The 23,923-nt window shown below is 42.1% G+C and overlaps 1 protein-coding gene across 2 annotated transcripts in view; it reads right to left on the bottom strand.

Moving 5' to 3' along the window:
* Nucleotides 1-23,923, bottom strand: part of LOC139764455 (opioid-binding protein/cell adhesion molecule-like) — a 301,496-nt gene that overhangs the window by 21,068 nt on the left and 256,505 nt on the right. For both annotated transcript variants that reach the window (XM_071691009.1, XM_071691008.1), the window contains exon 4: nucleotides 8,031-8,192. In XM_071691009.1, coding sequence (XP_071547110.1) covers nucleotides 8,031-8,192 — 162 coding nt within the window. The remainder of the gene's footprint in view (nucleotides 1-8,030; nucleotides 8,193-23,923) is intronic.

Here is a 23,923-nt window from a genome sequence, read left to right as displayed (position 1 = left end):
CCTTACATCCTCGATAAAAACTTTTCACTGCTTCTAACAACTTTCCTCCCACACCATATATTCTTAATACCTTCCACAGAGCATCTCTATCAACTCTATCATATGCCTTCTCCAGATCCATAAATGCTACATACAAATCCATTTGCTTTTCTAAGTATTTCTCACATACATTCTTCAAAGCAAACACCTGATCCACACATCCTCTACCACTTCTGAAACCACACTGCTCTTCCCCAATCTGATGTTCTGTACATGCCTTCACCCTCTCAATCAATACCCTCCCATATAATTTACCAGGAATACTCAACAAACTTATACCTCTGTAATTTGAGCACTCACTCTTATCCCCTTTGCCTTTGTACAATGGCACTATGCACGCATTCCGCCAATCCTCAGGCACCTCACCATGAGTCATACATACATTAAATAACCTTACCAACCAGTCAACAATACAGTCACCCCCTTTTTTAATAAATTCCACTGCAATACCATCCAAACCTGCTGCCTTGCCGGCTTTCATCTTCCGCAAAGCTTTCACTACCTCTTCTCTGTTTACCAAATCATTTTCCCTAACCCTCTCACTTTGCACACCACCTCGACCAAAACACCCTATATCTGCCACTCTATCATCAAACACATTCAACAAACCTTCGAAATACTCACTCCATCTCCTTCTCACATCACCACTACTTCTTATCACCTCCCCATTTGCGCCCTTCACTGAAGTTCCCATTTGCTCCCTTGTCTTACGCACTTTATTTACCTCCTTCCAGAACATCTTTTTATTCTCCCTAAAATTTAATGATACTCTCTCACCCCAACTCTCATTTGCCCTTTTTTTCACCATTTGCACCTTTCTCTTGACCTCCTGTCTCTTTCTTTTATACATCTCCCACTCAATTGCATTTTTTCCCTGCAATATATATATATATATATATATATATATATATATATATATATATATATATATATATATATATATTTTTTTTTTTTTTTGCTTTGTCGCTGTCTATCGCGTTTGCGAGGTAGCGCAAGGAAACAGACGAAAGAAATGGCCCAACCCACCCCCATACACATGTATATACATACGTCCACACACGCAAAATATACATACCTACACAGCTTTCCATGGTTTACCCCAGACGCTTCACATGCCCTGATTCAATCCACTGACAGCACGTCAACCCCGGTATACCACATCGATCCAATTCACTCTATTCCTTGCCCTCCTTTCACCCTCCTGCATGTTCAGGCCCCGATCACACAAAATCTTTCTCACTCCATCTTTCCACCTCCAATTTGGTCTCCCACTTCTCCCCGCTCCCTCCACCTCCGACACATATATCCTCTTGGTCAATCTTTCCTCACTCATTCTCTCCATGTGCCCAAACCACTTCAAAACACCCTCTTCTGCTCTCTCAACCACGCTCTCTTTATTTCCACACATCTCTCTTACCCTTACGTTACTTACTCGATCAAACCACCTCACACCACACATTGTCCTCAAACATCTCATTTCCAGCACATTCATCCTCCTGCGCACAACTCTATCCATAGCCCATGCCTCGCAACCATACAACATTGTTGGAACCACTATTCCTTCAAACATACCCATTTTTGCTTTCCGAGATAATGTTCTCGACTTCCACACATTCTTCAAGGCTCCCAGAATTTTCGCCCCCTCCCCAACCCTATGATCCACTTCCGCTTCCATATCATATATATACATATATATATATATATATATATATATATATATATATATATATATATATATATATATATATATATATATATATATATATGATTTCTTATAATTCATCGCCGTTTCCCTCGTTAGTAAGGTAGAGACACGAAACAGACGAAGACAGATTCATGCATTCATATACACAGGAATATGAATACACGCAGACACGTACATACATATACATATATATATATATATACATATATATATATATATATATATATATATATATATATATATATATATATATATATATATATATATATATATATATATTCATAATTGCTCTCCATCCATTCCCGGAGCCATTCCGCCCCACAGGAAACAGTATCGCCACCCCCTGCGTCAGCAGGGTAGCGGCAAGAAACAGACAAATAACAGGCCATATCCGCTCACTCTCATTTTCTAGCTGTCATGTATAATGCTCCAAAACCACATTCAGGCCCCAAAGACGTTTCAGATGTCTATTGACAGCACGTCGACAGTATACCACATCGTTCTAATTAACTCTATTCCGTACACGTCTTTCACCCTCCTGCATGTTTTGGACACGATCGCTCAAAGCATTTTTCACTTCTCTCACTCTCTTTCATTACTTACTCGACCAAACCACCTAATACCACATATTGTCCTCAAATATTTCACTTGCAACACATCCACTCTCCTTGTATAACCCTATTTAAAGCCCATGCCTCCCAACCATATAATATTGTTGGAGCTACTATTCCTTCGAACATACCCATTTTAGGTCTACAAGATAACGTTCTCTCTTTCCACACATTCTTCACTGCTCCCAGAACCTTCGCCCCTTCCCCCACCCTATGACTCACCTCTACTTCCATGGTTCCATTCGCTGTTTAGTCAACTCCTGAATATCTAAAACACTTCACTTCCTCCAATTCTTCTCCATTTAAACTTACATCCCAATTAACTTGTCCCTCAACCCTCCTGAACCTATTAACCCTGTTCGTTTTGACATTTACTCTCAACTTTCTCCTATCGCACATTTTTCCAAACAAAATCACCAACTTCTGCAGTTTCTCATTCGAGTCAGCCACCAGTGCTGTATCATCGGCGAACAACAACTGAGTCACTTCCCTGGCCCAATCATCCTCAGCAAACTGCATACTCGTCCCTCTCTCCTCCAAAACTTGTGCATTTAATTCTCTCACTGCCCCATCCATAAACAAATTAAACAGCCACGGTGACATCACACACCCCTGCCGTAGACCTACCTTCACCGAGATCCAATCACTCTCCTCTCTTCCTACTCGTACACATGCCTAACGCCCTTGAAAAAACTTTTCACTGCTTCTTGCAGCTTACCTCCTGCACCATATATTCTTAAGACCTCCCACAAAGAGTCTCTATCAACCGTATCATATGTCTTCTCCAGATCCATAAACGACACATAAAAGTTATTCTGTTTTTTCTGATCATTTCTCACATACATTCTTCAAAGCAAACACCTGATCCATACATAATCTACCAATTCTGAAACCACACTGCTCCTCCCCAATCTGATGCTCTCAATCAATAACCTTCCATACAATTTTCCAGGTATACTCAACAAACGTATGCCTCTGTAGTGTGAATACTCACCTTTATCCCATTTGCCTATGTACAATGGCACTATACATGCATTCCGCCAATCCTCAGTCACTTCACCATGATTCATACATACACTGAATATTCTTACAAACCAATCAACAACAGTGGTACCCCATTTCTCGAAAATTTCAACTGCAATACCATCCAGTGTCGCCGCCTTGCTAAATTTTATCTTCCGCAAAGCATTCACCATCTCTCTTCACCAAACTACTCTCTTTCACTCTCTCACTTCGCACACCACCTCGACCAAACACCCTACATCTGCAACTCTGTCATCAAACACATTCAACAGTCCTTCAGAATACTAATTCTATCTCCTCCTCACTCCATCACTAACTGTTATCACTTCCTTCTTGCTCCTTCACCGATGTTTACACTTGTTCTTTTGTCTTTCGCACGTTATCTGCCTCCTTCGAAACCATCTTTCTATTCTTCCTAAAGTTTGATGATAATCTCTCACCCAACACTCATTTGCCCTCTTTTTCAACCCTTGCACCCTTCTCTTGACCTCCCGCCGCTTTCTCTTATACATCTCCCATTCATTTGCACTCCTTCCTTCTAAGTACCGTCAGAACGCCTCTCCTTTCTTTCGTTAATAATTTTACGTCATCCCATCACTCACTAACCTTTTCTAATCACGCCCACCTTTCACCTCTCTCATGCCACATGAATCTCTTCCACATGCCATCACTGATTCCCTAAATGCATCCCATTCCTCACTCACTTCCATCACTTCACTCGCTCTCACCTTTTGCCATTCTACACTAAATCTTTCACGGTAATTTTTAACATAAGTCTCCGATACAAGATCACTTACTCTCACCACTCTCTATTCCCCTACATTCTCTCCTCTTTTTTGAAAACCTCTACAGTCTTAATGTTCGCCTCCACAATATGGTGTCCCGTCATCCCACCAGCTGCCTCCCTCAGCAAATCTATATCTAAAAGCCTCTCTTGTACACGACTATCAATCAATACGTAGTCTGATAATACCTTCCGAGCATCTCTTGTACCACATACGTATACTTGGGTATATCTGTCTTTTTAAACCAGATATTTCCAATCATCAGTCTTTTTTCAGAGCACAAAGGCACAAGCTCTTCACCATTTCCATTCACAGCACTGAATATCCCTTTGGCACCAGTTACATATATATATATATATATATATATATATATATATATATATATATATATATATATATATATATATATATATATATATCTGGAAGGGCAAAGACGGGTACGATTGAAGGAATAGTAGTCCTAACAGTATCATATGGCTGCGAGACATCGGTTATAAATAGAGTTGTGTGGAGGAGGGTGCATGCGTTGGAAATGAAAGTTTGAGGACAATATGTGGTGTGATTTGGTTTGATCGATTCACTAATGAAATGGTAAGAGCTGCTTAGAACGAGACTATCAAACCCTATAATAGATGTGAAGTTTGTATCAAATTTTCTTTAAATTTGCTTTTCCATAAGTCATTGATGTTTTAAGTCGCCTAGGCGGACTTCATGACATCTGTTGACACCTCGCGTTCTCTCTCTCTCTCTCTCTCTCTCTCTCTCTCTCTCTCTCTCTCTCTCTCTCTCTCTCTCTCTCTCTCTCTCTCTCTCTTTTATATATATATATATATATATATATATATATATATATATATATATATATATATATATATATATATATATATATATATATATATGTATATATATATATATATATATACACGAAGAAAGTGCATAGGAACGCATACCTTCATAAAACATACAGACTTCCAACAGCCAGGATTGAACCCGGGACTCCTGTGCCACAGGCGGGAATGCTACCGCTAGGCTATGAGCCAGGCCCATATCCTAGCGGTAGCATTCCTGCTTGTTGCACAGGGGTCCCGGGTTCGATCCTGGCTGTTGGAGGTTTGTATGATATATATATATATATATATATATATATAATATATATATATATATATATATACACGAATAAAGTGCATATGAACGAGCACCTTCATAGAACGTACAAACCTCCAACAGCCAGGATCGAACCCGGGACCCCTGTGCAAGAGGCAGGCATGCTAACCGCTAGGCCATGGGACTGTATTATAGGAAACAACTTAGTATTTCGAATAGTTGTTTCCTATAATACAGCCTCTTGCACAGGGGTCCCGGATTCGATCCTGGCTGTTGGAGGTTTGTATGTTCTATGATATATATATATATATATATATATATATATATATATATATTTCTTTTTTGCCGCTGTCTCCCGCGTTTGCGAGGTAGCGCAAGAAAACAGACGAAAGAAATGGCCCAACCCACCCCCATACACATGTATATACATACGACCACACACGCAAATATACATACCTACACAGCTTTCCATGGTTTACCCCAGACGCTTCACATGCCCTGATTCAATCCACTGACAGCACGTCAACCCCGGTATACCACATCGATCCAACTCACTCTATTCCTTGCCCGCCTTTCACCCTCCTGCATGTTCAGGCCCCAATCACACAAAATCTTTTTCACTCCATCTTTCCACCTCCAATTTGGTCTCCCACTTCTCCTCGTTCCCTCCACCTCCGACACATATATCCTCTTGGTCAATCTTTCCTCACTCATTCTCCCCATGTGCCCAAACCATTTCAAAACACCCTCTTCTGCTCTCTCAACCACGCTCTTTTTATTTCCACACATCTCTCTTACCCTTACGTTACTTACTCGATCAAACCACCTCACACCACACATTGTCCTCAAACATCTCATTTCCAGCACATCCATCCTCCTGCGCACAACTCTATCCATAGCCCACGCCTCGCAACCATACAACATTGTTGGAACCACTATTCCTTCAAACATACCCATTTTTGCTTTCCGAGATAATGTTCTCGACTTCCACACATTCTTCAAGGCCCCCAAGATTTTCGGCCCCTCCCCCACCCTATGATCCACTTCCGCTTCCATGGTTCCATCCGGATCCACTCCCAGATATCTAAAACACTTTACTTTCTCCAGTTTTGCTCCATTCAAACTTACCTCCCAATTGACTTGACCCTCAACCCTACTGTACCTAATAACCTTGCTCTTATTCTCATTTACTCTTAACTTTCTTCTTTCACACACTTTACCAAACTCAGTCACCAGCTTCTGCAGTTTCTCACATGAATCAGCCACCAGCGCTGTATCATCAGCGAACAACAACTGACTCACTTCCCAAGCTCTCTCATCCCCAACAGACTTCATACTTGCCCCTCTTTCCAAAACTCTTGCATTCACCTCCCTAACAACCCCATCCATAAACAAATTAAACAACCATGGAGACATCACACACCCCTGCCGCAAACCTACATTCACTGAGAACCAATCACTTTCCTCTCTTCCTACACGTACACATGCCTTACATCCTCGATAAAAACTTTTCACTGCTTCTAACAACTTGCCTCCCACACCATATATTCTTAATACCTTCCACAGAGCATCTCTATCAACTTTATCATATGCCTTCTCCAGATCATAAATGCTACATACAAATCCATTTGCTTTTCTAAGTATTTCTCACATACATTCTTCAAAGCAAACACCTGATCCACACATCCTCTACCACTTCTGAAACCACACTGCTCTTCCCCAATCTGATGCTCTATACATGCCTTCACCCTCTCAATCAATACCCTCCCATATAATTTACCATATATATATATATATATATATATATATATATATATATATATATATATATATATATATATATATATATATATATATATATATATGTATATATATATATATATATATATATATATATATATATATATATATATATATATATATATATATATATATATATATATATATATATATACATATATACCCTAGTCTGACCCAGGCACCCATCTCATCAACCAAAACCTAGGGGTAGATGAACAGCTGGCTTGACTATGGACCGACTGTCCCAACCAAAGTTCGAACCTATGTCACGACTATGAACGCTAAAAGTATCATATTTTCAACAGAATTATTAACATATGGACCGATTTACCAGTTAGCACAGTTGAAGGCAACAACAGCGATACGTTTGAGAAAAGACTAAACAAATGCCTCTCTCTAAATCCACGATTGACTTTATGTATGACCTCCGTAGTTATAGATAAAGTTTATTCATGTTTCTTCTTAAGTCGTCTATCTGGCTATCTACTCTTGCTGTACTGACCTCTATGCTTCCGACTTCGTCCACTGTCACAAAGAGTATCGAAAGGACCCAATGTTTATATCTATTTGCACTCTCTTAACACCTATGGACGTCCCTCTCACCCGGCTTGTATCTTGTCTTTCCCTGCATTGTCCTCGGACTGTCACCGTCCCCTCCCACCATACCTTGTCCTCGTCCGTGATCGCTCAACGTTCCCCCAACTCTTCACTTACCTGAGTGGTCTTCTCCCCTTCATTTCCTGAGTGGGCGTCTTCTCTGATACCTTTTAAGTGCTTATCTCTCCTGCTTCATGAGTGTACTTACCTCCTCTGTGGCTGCTAACTCTCTCCTTTGCACTCTGTTCATCCTTCTTACCAAACTCTTATGAGTTATTTTCTCTCCCTTACCCTCAAGATGGCCTTCCCACAACCCTTTGAGTGTCCACTCGAGTGACCTCCTCTCTCTCTCTCCCCGACACTCACCTGGCACTCGTAAGTGCCGTTGTCCCTCCGTGTGGTGTACTTGATCTGTAGCGTCCAGTCGTCCGAGTCCTCCGGGTGTAGGACGCTGAACCGCTCGTCGTTGGTGTAGGTGAAGATGCCGGTGGTGAGGATGTGCCAGTCCCGCCGCCTGAACCATGATACCTGCGGACAACAGGACAGGTGAGGGAGGGAATGTTAGTAAGCAGCCCTACAGCAGCAGCAGCAGCTGTAGCTGTGCCTAGAATGGTCTTACAGGTGTGACCTTAGTCTGGCATGTTTGGTTCTGTGCAGCTGGCGCACACCATTAGCAATCCTACAGCTGCAGCAGATGTGTCTTTAGTACTGATGTGTCCTACAGTCTGTTATCTGTTTCTGTAGGACAGGCGAAGAGGAAGAAAGAAAGGAGATAATGTCTGTTGTGGTCGGGAGAATAATTAGAAGTCCAATTTGTATAGACTTTCACGAATATTAAGGTTATAATTCTTTGTGTATTCTAATATTTAATATTTAAGACTAGTGAAGGTCTTTACAAATTGAATAGCTTTATTTTTGATGAAATTTGAAAACAATTCCCCTTCTTGTCTACATATCAGGTTTATGATACGCACATTGTCTGTCTTGGACATTCACATTTTTACTAAATGGCGTGCTAGCTATATATCAGCTGCCTAATATTTCTTTCTTGTATCTCTCCTGATGATATGATTATTACACGAAAGTGCACTTGAGAACTTCTCGTGTTTCATTTTCCCCGTGGACTCATAGGAACATACTTGATCACGCGCAAAATTGTGATCCTTACCAACACACACACACACACACACACAAACACACACACACACACAAACACACACACACACACATATATATATATATATATATATATATATATATATATATATATATATATATATATATATATATATATATAGCAAGGGGAGTGGGGGAGGAATGGGATGTATTTAGGGAATCAGTGATGGATTGCGCAAAAGATGCTTGTGGCATGAGAAGAGTGGGAGGTGGGTTGATTAGAAAGGGTAGTGAGTGGTGGGATGAAGAAGTAAGAGTATTAGTGAAAGAGAAGAGAGAGGCATTTGGACGATTTTTGCAGGGAAAAAATGCAATTGAGTGGGAGATGTATAAAAGAAAGAGACAGGAGGTCAAGAGAAAGGTGCAAGAGGTGAAAAAAAGGGCAAATGAGAGTTGGGGTGAGAGAGTATCATTAAATTTTAGGGAGAATAAAAAGATGTTCTGGAAGGAGGTAAATAAAGTGCGTAAGACAAGGGAGCAAATGGGAACTTCAGTGAAGGGCGCAAATGGGGAGGTGATAACAAGTAGTGGTGATGTGAGAAGGAGATGGAGTGAGTATTTTGAAGGTTTGTTGAATGTGTTTGATGATAGAGTGGCAGATATAGGGTGTTTTGGTCGAGGTGGTGTGCAAAGTGAGAGGGTTAGGGAAAATGATTTGGTAAACAGAGAAGAGGTAGTGAAAGCTTTGCGGAAGATGAAAGCCGGCAAGGCAGCAGGTTTGGATGGTATTGCAGTGGAATTTATTAAAAAAGGGGGTGACTGTATTGTTGACTGGTTGGTAAGGTTATTTAATGTATGTATGACTCATGGTGAGGTGCCTGAGGATTGGCGGAATGCGTGTATAGTGCCATTGTACAAAGGCAAAGGGGATAAGAGTGAGTGCTCAAATTACAGAGGTATAAGTTTGTTGAGTATTCCTGGTAAATTATATGGGAGGGTATTGATTGAGAGGATGAAGGCATGTACAGAGCATCAGATTGGTGAAGAGCAGTGTGGTTTCAGAAGTGGTAGAGGATGTGTGGATCAGGTGTTTGCTTTGAAGAATGTATGTGAGAAATACTTAGAAAAGCAAATGGATTTGTATGTAGCATTTATGGATCTGGAGAAGGCATATGATAGAGTTGATAGAGATGCTCTGTGGAAGGTATTAAGAATATATGGTGTGGGAGGAAAGTTGTTAGAAGCAGTGAAAAGTTTTTATCGAGGATGTAACGCATGTGTACGTGTAGGAAGAGAGGAAAGTGATTGGTTCTCAGTGAATGTAGGTTTGCGGCAGGGGTGTGTGATGTCTCCATGGTTGTTTAATTTGTTTATGGATGGGGTTGTTAGGGAGGTAAATGCAAGAGTTTTGGAAAGAGGGGCAAGTATGAAGTCAGTTGGGGATGAGAGAGCTTGGGAAGTGAGTCAGTTGCTGTTCGCTGATGATACAGCGCTGGTGGCTGATTCATGTGAGAAACTGCAGAAGCTGGTGACTGAGTTTGGTAAAGTGTGTGGAAGAAGAAAGTTAAGAGTAAATGTGAATAAGAGCAAGGTTATTAGGTACAGTAGGGTTGAGGGTCAAGTCAATTGGGAGGTGAGTTTGAATGGAGAAAAACTGGAGGAAGTGTAGTGTTTTAGATATCTGGGAGTGGATCTGGCAGCGGATGGAACCATGGAAGCGGAAGTGGATCATAGGGTAGGGGAGGGGGCGAAAATTCTGGGGGCCTTGAAGAATGTGTGGAAGTCGAGAACATTATCTCGGAAAGCAAAAATGGGTATGTTTGAAGGAATAGTGGTTCCAACAATGTTGTATGGTTGCGAGGCGTGAGCTATGGATAGAGTTGTGCGCAGGAGGATGGATGTGCTGGAAATGAGATGTTTGAGGACAATGTGTGGTGTGAGGTGGTTTGATCGAGTGAGTAACGTAAGGGTAAGAGAGATGTGTGGAAATAAAAAGAGCGTGGTTGAGAGAGCAGAAGAGGGTGTTTTGAAGTGGTTTGGGCACATGGAGAGAATGAGTGAGGAAAGATTGACCAAGAGGATATATGTGTCGGAGGTGGAGGAAACGAGGAGAAGAGGGAGACCAAATTGGAGGTGGAAAGATGGAGTGAAAAAGATTTTGTGTGATCGGGGCCTGAACATGCAGGAGGGTGAAAGGAGTGCAAGGAATAGAGTGAATTGGAGCGATGTGGTATACCGGGGTTGACGTGCTGTCAGTGGATTGAATCAAGGCATGTGAAGCGTCTGGGGTAAACCATGGAAAGCTGTGTAGGTATGTATATTTGCGTGTGTGGACGTATGTATATACATGTGTATGGGGGGGGGGGGTGGGGCCATTTCTTTCGTCTGTTTCCTTGCGCTACCTCGCAAACGCGGGAGACAGCGACAAAGTATAATAATAATAATATATATATATATATATATATATATATATATATATATATATATATATATATATATATATATATATATATATATTTATTTATTTATTTATTTTGCTTTGTCGCCGTCTCCCGCGTCAGCGAGGTAGAGCAAGGAAACAGACGAATGAATGACCCAACCCATCCACATACACATGTATATACATACACGTCCACACACGCAAATATACATACCTATACATCTCAACGTATACATATATATACACACACAGACATATACATATATACACATGTACAAAATTCATACTGTCTGCCTTTATTAATTCCCATCGCCACCACGCCACACACGAAATAACAACCCCGTCCCCCCTCATGTGTGCGAGGTAGCGCTAGGAAAAGACAACAAAGGCCCCATTCGTTCACACTCAGTCTCTAGCTGTCATGTAATAATGCACCGAAACAACAGCTCCCTCTCCACATCCAGGCCCTAGAGAACTTTCCATGGTTTACCCCAGACGCTTCACATGCCCTGGTTCAATCCATTGACAGCACGTCGACCCCGGTATACCACATCGTTCCAATTCACTCTATTCCTTGCACGCCTTTTACCCTCCTGCATGTTCAGGCACCTATCACTCAAAATCGTTTTCACTCCATCTTTCCACCTCCAATTCGGTCTCCCACTTCCCCTCGTTCCCTCCACCTCTGACACATATATCCTCCCTGTCAATCTCTCCTCACTCATTCGCTCTATGTGACCAAACCATTTCAAAACACCCTCTTCTGCTCTCTCAACCACACTCTTTTTATTACCACACATCACTCCTACCCTATTATTACTTACTCGATCAAACCACCTCACAGCACTTATTGTCCTCAAACATCTCATTTCCAGCACATCCACCCTCCTAAGCACAACTCTATCCATAGCCCACGCCTCGCAGCCATACAACATTGTTGGAACCACTATTCCTTCAAACATACCCATTTTTGCTTTCCGAGATAATGTTCTCGACTTCCACACATTCTTCAAGGCTCCCAGAATTTTCGCCCCCCTCCCCCACCCTATGATTCACTTCTACTTCCATGGTTCCAGCCGCTGCCAAATCCACTCCCAGATATCTAAAACACTTCACTTCCTCCAGTTTTCCTCCATTCAAACTTACCTCCCAATTGACTTGACCCTCAACACTATTGTACCTAATAACCTTGCTCTCATTCATATTTACTCTAAACTATCTTCTTTCACACACTTTACCAAACTCAGTCACCAGCTTCTGCAGTTTCTCATATGAATCAGCCACCAGCACTGTATCATCAGCGAAACCCAACTGACTCACTTCCCAAGCTCTCTCATCCACAACAGACTGCATACTTGCCCCTCTTACCAAAACTCTTGCATTTACCTCCCTAACAAACCCATCCATAAACAAATTAAACAACCATGGAGACATCACACACAACTGCCGCATACCTACATTCACTGAGAACCAATCACTTTCCGCTCTTCCTACACGTACACATGCATTACATCCTCGATAAAAACTTATCACCTCTTCTAACAACTTGCCTCCCACACCATATATTCTTAATACCTTCCACAGAGCATCTCTATCAACTCTATTATATGCCTTCTCCAGATCCATAAATGCTACATACAAATCCATTTGCTTTTCTAAGTATTTCTCACATACATTCTTCAAAGCAAACACCTGATCCAAACATCCTCTTCCACCTCTGAAACCACAGTGCTCTTCCCCAATCTGATGCTCTGTACATGCCTTCACCCCCCTCAATCAATACCCTGCCATATAATCTACCAGGAATACTCAACAAACTTATACCTCTGTAATTTGAGCACTCACTCTTATCCCCTTTGCCTTTGTACAATGGCACTATGGAAGCATTCCGCCAATCCTCAGGCACCTCACCATGAGTCATACATACATTAGATAACCTTACCAACCAGTCAACAATACAGTCACCCCCTTTTTTTAATAAATTCCACTGCAATATCATCCAAACCTGCTGCCTTGCCGGCTTTCATCTTCCGCAAAGCTTTTACTACCTCTTCTCTGTTTACTAAATCATTTTCCCCCAACCCTCTCACTTTGCACACCACCTCGACCAAGACACCCTATATCTGCCACTCTATCATCAAACACATTCAACAAACCTTCAAAATACTCACTCCATCTCCTTCTCACATCAACACTACTTGTTATCACCTCTCCATTAGCCCCCTTCACTGAAGTTCCCATTTGCTCCCTTGTCTTACGCACTTTATTTACCTCCTTCCAAAACATCTTTTTATTTTCCCTAAAACTTAATGATACTCTCTCATCCCCAACTCTCATTTGCCCTCTTTTTCACCTCTTGCACCTTTCTCTTGACCTCCTGCCTCTGTCTTTTATACATCTCCCACTCATTTGCATTTTTTCCCTGCAAAAATCGTCCAAATGCCTCTCTCTTCTCTTTCAATAATAGTCTTACCTCTTCATCCCACCACTCACTATCCTTTGTAATCTGCCCACCACCCACGCTTCTCATGCCACAAGCATCTTTTGCGCAAGCCATCACTGCTTCCCTAAATACATCCCATTCCTCCCCCACTCCCCTTACCTCCTTTGTTCTCACCTCTATCCATTCTGTACTCAGTCTCTCATGGTACTTCCTCTAACAAGTCTCCTTCCGAAGCTCACTTACTCTCACCACTCTCTTCACCCCAACATTCTCTCTTCTTTTCTGAAAACCTCTACAAATCTTCACCTTCGCCTTCAGAAGGTAATGATCAGACATCCTTCCAGTTGCACCTCTCAGCACATTAACATCCAAAAGTCTCTCTCGCGCGCCTATCAATTAACAAGTAATCCAATAACGCTCTCTGGCCATCTCTCCTACTTACATACGTATACTTATGTATATCTCTCTTTTTGAATAAGGTATTCCCAATCACAAGTCCTTTTTCAGCACATAAATCTACAAGCTCTTCACCATTTCCATTTACTACACTAAACACCCCATGTACACCAATTATTCCCTCAATTGCCACATTACTCACCGTTGCATTCAAATCACCCATCAGTATAACCCGGTCTCGTGCATCAAAACCACTAACACACTCATTCAGCTGCTACCAAAACACTTGTCACTCATGATCTTTCTTCTCATGCCCAGGTGCATATGCACCAATAATCACCCATCTCTCTCCATCAACTTTCAGTTTTACCCATAACAATCTAGTACCCATATCAATCTAGAGTTTACTTTCTTACACTCTATCACATACTCCCACCACTCCTGTTTCAGGAGTAGTGCTACTCCTTCCCTTGCTCTTGTCCTCTCACTAACCCCTGACTTTACTCCCAAGACATTCCCAAACTACACTTCCCCTTTACCCTTGAGCTTCGTTTCACTCAGAGCCAAAACATCCAGGTTCCTTTCCTCAATCATACTACCTATCTCTCCTTTTTTTTTCATCTTGGTTACATCCACACACATTTAGACACCCCAATCTGAGCCTTCGAGGAGGATGAGCACTCCCCGAGTGACTCCTTCTTCTGTTTCCCCTATTTCTCCCCTATCCCTGTGGATAGGAAAGAATACTTCCCACGCACTCCTCACGTGTCGAAGAAGGCGACTAAAGGGGACGAGAGCGAGGGGCTAGAAACCCTCCCCTCCTTGTATTTCAAATTTCTCTCTCTCTCTCTCTCTCTCTCTCTCTCTCTCTCTCTCTCTCTCTCTCTCTCTCTCTCTCTCTCTCTCTCTACATATATATATATATATATATATATATATATATATATATATATATATATATATAGTGAGTCACAACGTGGGGGAGGGGGAGAAGGTTCTGGGGGCATTGAACAATGTGTGGAAGGCGAGAACGTTATCTCGGAGAGCAAAAATGGGTATGTTTAAAGAAATAGTGCTTCCAACAATGTTATATGGTTGTGAGGCATGGGCTATAGATAAGATTGTGTGGAGGAGGGTGGATGTGTTAGAAATGAGATGTTTGAGGAAAATATGTGGCGTGAGGTGGTTTGAACGAGTAAGTAATGAAAGGGCAAGAGAGATGCGTGGTAATAAAATGAGTGTGGTTGAGAGAGAAAAAGGGTGATTTGAATGCAAAGGTGAGTAATGTGGCAGTTAAGGGTATATCTGATGTACATGGGGTGTTCAGTGTTGTAAATGGAAATGGTGAAGAGATTGTAGATTTGTGTGCTGAAAAGGGCCTGGTGATTGGAATACCTGATTCGAAAAGACAGATATATATAAGTATACGTATGTAAGTAGGAGAGATGGCCAGAAAGCGCTTATTGATTACGTGTTAATTGATAGGCGCGCGAAAGACAGGCTCTTAGATGTTAATGTGCTGAGAAGGGCAACTGGAGGGATGTCCGATCATTATCTTGAGAAGGCGAAGGTGAAGATTTGTAGAGGTTTTCAGAAAAGAAGAGAGAAAGTTGGGGAGAGGAGAGTGGTGAGAGTAAGTGAGGTAGGAAAGGAGACTTGAGTGAGGACGTACCAAGAGAGATTGAGTGCAGAATGGATAAAGGTGAGAACAAATGATGTAAGGGGAGTGGGGGAGGAATGGGATGTATTTAGGAAAGCAGTGATGGCTTGCGCAAAAGATGCCTGTGCCATGAGAAAGGTGGGAGGTAGGCAGATTAGAAAGGGTAGTGAGTGGTGGCATGAAGAAGTAAGATTGTTAGTGAAAGAGAGGAGAGAGGCATAAGGACGATTTTAGCAGAGAAATAGTGCAAATGACTGGAAGACGTATAAAAGAAAGAGACAGGAGGTCAACAGAAAGGTGCAAAAGGTGAAAAAGAAGGCAAATGAGAGTTGGGGTGAGAGAATATCGTTAAATTTTAGGGAGATGAAAACGATGTTCTGGAAGGAGGTATATAAGGTGCGTAACGCAAGAGAACAAATGGGAATATCGGTGAAGGGGGCTAATAGGGAGGTAATAACAAGTAGTGGTGATGTGAGAAGAAGATGGAGTGAGTATTTTGAAGGTTTGTTGAATGTGTTTGTTAAACACAGAAGAGGTAGTGAAAGCTTTGCAGAAGATGGAAGCCGGCAAGGCGGCGGGTTTGGATGGTATTTTAATGGAATTTATTAAAAAAGGGTGTGACAGTGTTGTTGATTGGCTGGTAGGGATATTCACTGCATGTATGGTTCATGGTGAAGTGCCTGAGGATTGGCAGGATGCATTCATAGTGCCATTCTACAAAGGCAAAGGGGATAAAGGTGAGTGTTCAAATTACAGATGTATACGTTTGTTGAGTATTCCTGGGAAATTATATGGGAGGGTATTGATTGAGAGGGTGAAGTCATGTATAAAGCATCAGATTGGGGAAGAGAAGTGTGGTGTCAGAAGTGGTAGAAGATGTGTGGATCAGGTAGTTTGCTTTGAAGAATGTATGTGAGAAATACTTAGAAAAACATATGGATTTGTATGTGGCAATTATGGATCTGGAGAAAGCATATGACAGAGTTGATAGAGATGCTCTGTGAAGCGTGAGATGGCACCCCCCTCCCACCCCACCCAGCCCCTCGCACGAGGTAGTGTCAGGAAAGACAACAAAGGCAACATTCGTTCACACAGTCTCTAGCTGTCATGTGTAATGCACCGAAACCACAGCTCCCTTTCCACATCCAGGTCCCACAAGAGTTTCCATGGTCTACCCCAGACGCTTCATATGCCCTGGCTCAATCCATTGACAGCACGCTGACCCCGTTATACCACATCGTTCCAACTCACTCTATTCCTTGCACGCCTTTCACCCTCCTCCATGTTCAGGCCCCGATCACTCAAAGCCTTTTTACTTCATCTTTCCACCTCCAGTTTGGTCTCCAACTTCCCCTCGTTCCCTCCACCTCTGACACATATATCCTCTTTGGCAATCTTTCCTCACTCATTCTCTCCATGTGACCAAACCATTTCAATACACCCTCTTCTGCTATCTCACCACAGTCTTTTTATAACCACACATCTCTCTTACCCTTTCATTACTTACTCGATCAAATGACTTCACACCACATATTGTCCTCAAACATCTCATTTCTGACACGTCCACCCTCCTCCCCACAACTTTATCGATAGTCCACGCCTTGCATCCATATAACATTGTTGGAACCACTATTCCTTCAAACATACCCATTTTTGGTCACCAAGATAACGTTCTCGTCTTCCACACATTCTTCAACGCTCCCAGAACCTTCGTCCCTCCCCAACCCTATGAATCACTTCCGCTTCCATGGTTCCATCCGCTGCCAAATCCACTCCCAGATATGTAAAATACATCACTTCCTCCAGTTTTTCTCCATTCAAACTTACCACCCAATTTACTTGTCCCTCAAACCTACTGTACCTAATAACCTTGCTCGTATTCACATTTACTATCAGCTTTTTTCTTTCGCACACTTTACCAAACTCAGTCGCGAACTTCTGCAGTTTCTCATCCGAATCATCCCCCAGCACTGTATCATCAGCGAACAACAACTGACTCAATTCTCAAGCCTTCTCATTGACAACAGACTGCATACTTTCCCCTCTCTCCAAAACTCTCTCCCTAACAAGCCAATCCATAAACAAACTCAACAAACATGGAGACATCACACACCCCTGACGCAAAATGACACTCACTGAGAACCAATCACTTTCCTCTCTCCCTCGTTGTACACACAACAAAAAAAAACTATGGCGCAGAGGGGGTCTGAAGACGTGTGTAATGATCACTGACCTACCTGTTGTACCATCCCGGTAGGGTTGGTATACGTGCCTGGAAGCCACAGATTTCCAGAGTCCTATGCTAGACCCATGTAAGTTACGTGCCACAAGAGCGGCATTATATTATCAACAATAAAATTACATCATACAAGGCAGTACGAACCCCTACTTTTGAATTGGTGTGTGTAATATAGCTGTGAGACACACACAGCTATATGCGGCAACCCCCGCATGTGGTAGCTGCAGCATACCTCAATGTGATGCGAGGTAAACATAATAGCTTCATATTGTATAGGTGTAATTTGGGAAGAATATGTTTTACTATTGATATTGTATTATTCTATAGCACATCTGGGTTCGTGGCAGTCCATAAAGGTTATCTTACACCGTCATTTCGTGTCCATGCAGGAAATGTAATGACACATGCGATATATTTTTGAAACAATGAAACAGCGCGGGTATAGTTCACTGCGAGCCAATGTCGAAAGGTTGTTTTTGTGGTATATCTAATTTTACCATGGAGACCTCACAAGCGACACGTGAAGCTATTCTACAGCTTCATAATGAGGGCTACAGCGACTCTGAAATTGGGAGACGTCTTGGTATTCACCGGTCAACCGTAGCACGATGGATTCGCCGACAGGCAGAGTTGGGCAACACAGACAACAGGCATCGGCGTGGGCGCCCACGTTGCACAACCCCGGAAGATGATCAGGTAATGATGTTGCATATATAGGTATACTGGACCACTTGATGTTATGTAAACAACCACATCACCAGTGATCATGATCACTTTATACGGCATATGTAAATAATGTAGCAATAATCTCCATTTACGATGTGATATCATAATGAATAATTATCATATATCAAGTTAGTTAATATTTTCTAATTTACTTAGTTATTATCTTAATCTATATTGCAGCAACAGTTGCACTAATATGATTAAGACACACTGTCTTATGTAATTTTATACATTTTATATAACCAGATACGAGACACAACATGTGGTGGGTAGCAGGAGGAGTGGGCGCGCGAGTCAGTGCAGGACTATTTGGTTGGATCCATCCATGGTGCTGGTGTCGGTGAGTTGGTGGATGTCGGGCCTGGCCAGTTGGCCGGACCTAGATACGTTGAGATACTGGAGGAGGTCCTGCTACCTTCAGTGGGGGCTTTGCTGTTTCCAGAGCCGGAGCCATTTTACCTCGTCCAAGATAACAGCCCAGTTCACACATCCAGGGTTGTAAAGGCGTGGTATGCTCGCCATCCACTTGTAACAGTTTGCCACATCCTGCAAAATCGCCTGATCTCAACCCGGTAGAGCACGTATGGGCGGCCATGCAGAAAGGCATGCCTGACCGACAACATCGATGTCGTGCTACAGTCGTAAATGATGCTTTACAAGCATGGGAACATCTACGAAGCCCTTCTGGTAGGAACTTAACGCACACGTTAGTGGCATCCATACCTCGAAGGCTCAGTGAAGTGTTGGCAACGGGAGGAGGTTATACCATGTATTGAAATAATAAAATTTACAGTCAAAGATTACTTTCTTAACCTCCAATGTCTATGGTCATGTTATATAGAAATCTGATTTTCACTGTTAAAGGGAAGTTAACTAATGCAGATCCATGAAAAGAGTCATTACTTTTCATGTTGGTTTACTAAATACTATGATGTGGTGCCAGGTTTGTGACATACTGTTATCAGTCACACAGGTGATACTACATATTACGTGAGGTTGCTGATTAATCTAAACCAGCAGACAGATAAATCACCGCCGGTATGAAGCAGGGTGTCGTAGTTACCATGTAGTATATTATTTTACACCACGAATTTGACATTTTGCAAGAGATAATGATTACTGCAATATGCCTTACTGTGCAGAATATTACATTTACATGCTCAATATACGTATCATTCTGCTATACTACATACGGAAGGATATATCGTTGCCATTAGATAGGTGAGGACACCCACAGGCAGGGACATCAGGGCTACCACCACCTCACAGGAAAATGTTGACTGTTCCATTATTCCACGTCTGGTGCGTCATTTTGTTTCGTACAAAAAACGCGCGATAGTTTTTTTGCTGTGTGTACACATGCCTTACATCCTCGATAAAAACTTTTTACTGCTTCTAGCAACTTACCTCCAACACAACATACTCTTAATACCTTCCACAGAGCATCTCTATCAACCCTATCATATGCCTTCTCCAGATCAATAAATCCTGCATACAAATCCATTCATCTTTCTCAGTATTTCTCACATACATTCTTCAAAGCAAACACCTGATCCACACATCCTCTACCACTTCTGAAACCACGCTGCTCTTCACCAATCTGATGCTCTGTACATGTCTTCACTCTGTCAATCAATATCCTCCCATAAAATTTCCCAGGAATACTCAACAAACTTATACCTCTGTGATTTGAACCCTATTTGCCTTTGTGAAGTGGTACTATGCATGCATTCCGCAAATCCTCAGGCACTTCACCATAAACTATACATACAATGAATATCCTCACCAACCAGTCAACAACACAGTCATCCCCATTTTTTACCAAATATCTATTGCAATACCATCAAATCCGCCGCTTTGCTGGCTTTAATCTTCCGCAAAGCTTTCACTACCTCTTTTCTGTTTACCAAACCATTCTTCCTGACCCTCTCACTTCGCACACCACCTCGACCAAAACACCCTATATCTGCCACTCTATCATCAAACACATTCTACAACCCTTCAAAATACTCACTCCATCCCCCTCTCACTTCACCACTACTTGTTATTACCTCCCCATTAGCACCCTTCACCGATGTTCCCATTTGTTCTCTTGTCTTACGCACTTTATTTACCTCTTTCCAAAACATCTGCTTATCCTCCCTAAAATTTTACTATACACTCACCCTAACTCTCATTTGCCCTCTTTTTCACCCCTTACACCTTTCTCTTGACTTCCTTCCTCTCTCTTTCAAAAGTGTTTGTCATTTGCACTATTTTCCTGCAGAAATCGTCCAAATGCCTCTTCTCTTTCACTTACAATATTACGTCTTCATTCCACCACTCACTACCCTTTGTAATCTGCCCACCTTCCACCTTTCTCATGTCACAAGCATGTCATGTGTAATGCACCGAGACCACAGCTCCCTTTCCACATCCAGATCCCACAAGAGTTTCCATGGTTTACCCCAGACGCTTCATATGCCCTGATTCAATCCACTGACAGCACGCTGACCCTGGTATACCACAACGGTTCAATTCACTAAATTCCTTGCACGCCTTTCACCCTCCTGCATGTTCAGGCCCTTATCGTTGAAAATCTTTTGAACTCCATCTTTCCACCTCCCATTTGGTCTCCCACTTCTCGCTCCCTCCACCTCTGACACATATATCCTCTTTGGCAATCTTTACTCACTCATTCTCTCCATGTGACCAAACCATTTCAATACACCCTCTTCTGCTCTCTCAACCACACTCTACTTATTACCACACATCTCTCTTACCCTTTCATTACTTACTCGATCAAACCACTTCACACCACATATTGTCCTCAAACATCTCATTTCTAACACGTCCACCCTCCTCCCCACAACTTTATCGATAGTCCACGCCTCGCATCCATATAACATTATTGGAACCGCTATTCCATTAAACATACCCATTTTTGCTCACCAAGATAACGTTCTCGCCTTCTACACATTCTTAACGCTCCCAGAACCTTCGTTCCCTCCCCAATCCTGTGACTCACTTCCGCTTCCATGGTTCCATCCGCTGTCAATCAATATCCTCCCATAAAATTTCCCAGGAATACTCAACAAACTTATACCTCTGTTATTTGAACCCTATTTGACTTTGTGAAGTGGTACTATGCATGCATTCCGCCAATCCTCAGGCACTTCACCATAAACTATACATACAATGAATATCCTCACCAACCAGTCAACAACACAGTCATCCCCATTTTTTACCAAATATCTATTGCAATACCATCAAATCCGCCGCTTTGCTGGCTTTAATCTTCCGCAAAGCTTTCACTACCTCTTTTCTGTTTACCAAACCATTCTTCCTGACCCTCTCACTTCGCACACCACCTCGACCAAAACACCCTATATCTGCCACTCTATCATCAAACGCATTCTACAAACCTTCAAAATACTCACTCCATCCCCCTCTCACTTCACCACTACTTGTTATTACCTCCCCATTAGCACCCTTCACCGATGTTCCCATTTGTTCTCTTGTCTTGCGCACTTTATCTACCTCTTTCCAAAACATCTGTTTATCCTCCCTAAAATTTTACTATACACTCACCCTAACTCTCATTTGCCCTCTTTTTCACCCCTTACACCTTTCTCTTGACTTCCTTCCTCTCTCTTTCAAAAGTGTTTGTCATTTGCACTATTTTCCTGCAGAAATCGTCCAAATGCCTTTTCTCTTTCACTTACAATATTACGTCTTCATCCCACCACTCACTACCCTTTGTAATCTGCCCACCTTCCACCTTTCTCATGTCACAAGCATGTCATGTGTAATGCACCGAAACCACAGCTCCCTTTCCACAACCAGATCCCACAAGAGTTTCCATGGTTTACCCCAGACGCTTCATATGCCCTGATTCAATCCACTGACAGCACGCTGACCCTGGTATACCACATCGGTTCAATTCATTAAATTCCTTGCACGCCTTTCACCCTCCTGCATGTTCAGGCCCTTATCGTTGAAGATCTTTTGAACTCCATCTTTCCACCTCCCATTTGGTCTCCCACTTCTCGCTCCCTCCACCTCTGACACATATATCCTCTTTGGCAATCTTTACTCACTCATTCTCTCCATGTGACCAAACCATTTCAATACACCCTCTTCTGCTCTCTCAACCACACTCTACTTATTACCATACATCTCTCTTACCCTTTCATTACTTACTCGATAGAACCACTTCACACCACATATTGTCCTCAAACATCTCATTTCTAACACGTCCACCCTCCTCCCCACAACTTTATCGATAGTCCACGCCTCGCATCCATATAACATTATTGGAACCGCTATTCCTTTAAACATACCCATTTTTGCTCACCAAGATAACGTTCTCGTCTTCTACACATTCTTAACGCTCCCAGAACCTTCGTTCCCTCCCCAACCCTGTGACTCACTTCCGCTTCCATGGTTCCATCCGCTGCCAAATCCACTCCCAGATATATAGAACACATCACTTCCTCCAGTTTTTCTCCATTCTAACTTACCACCCAATTTACTTGTCCTTGAAACCTACTGTACCTAATAACCTTGCTCTTATTCACATATACTCTCAGCTTTCTTCTTTCGCACACTTTACCAAACTCAGTCGCAAACTTCTGCAGTTTCTCACCCGAATCAACCACCAGCGCTGTATCATCAGCGAACAACGCCTGACCCAATTCTTAAGCCCTCTCATTGACAACAGACTTCATACTTGCCCCTCTCTCCAAAACTCTTGCATTTACCTCCCATAAACCTAATCCATAAACAAATTAAACAACCATGGAGATATCACACACCCCTGCCGCAAACTGATATTCACTGAAAACCAATCACTTTCCTCTCTTCCTACCTGTACACATGCCTTACATCCTCGATAAAAACTTTTCACTGCTTCTAGGAACTTACCTCCAACACAACATACTCTTAATACCTTCTACAGAGCATCTCTATCAACTCTATCATATGCCTTCTCCACATCCATAAATGCTACATACAAATCCATTAATTTTTCAAAGTATTTCTCACAGACATTTTTCACAGCAAACACCTGATCCACACATCCTCTACCACTTCTGAAACCACACTGCTCTTCCCCAATCTGATGCTCTGTACATGCCTTCACTCTGTCAATCAATATCCTCCCATATAATTTTCCAGGAATACTCAACAAACTTTTACCTCTGTAATTTGAACACTATTTGCCTTTGTAAAGTGGCACTATGCATGCATTCCGCCAATC

The sequence above is a fragment of the Panulirus ornatus genome, chromosome 50, assembly GCF_036320965.1.
Source record: "Panulirus ornatus isolate Po-2019 chromosome 50, ASM3632096v1, whole genome shotgun sequence".
Taxonomy (NCBI): domain Eukaryota; kingdom Metazoa; phylum Arthropoda; class Malacostraca; order Decapoda; family Palinuridae; genus Panulirus; species Panulirus ornatus.
This window is presented reverse-complemented; position numbering and strand designations above follow the sequence as displayed.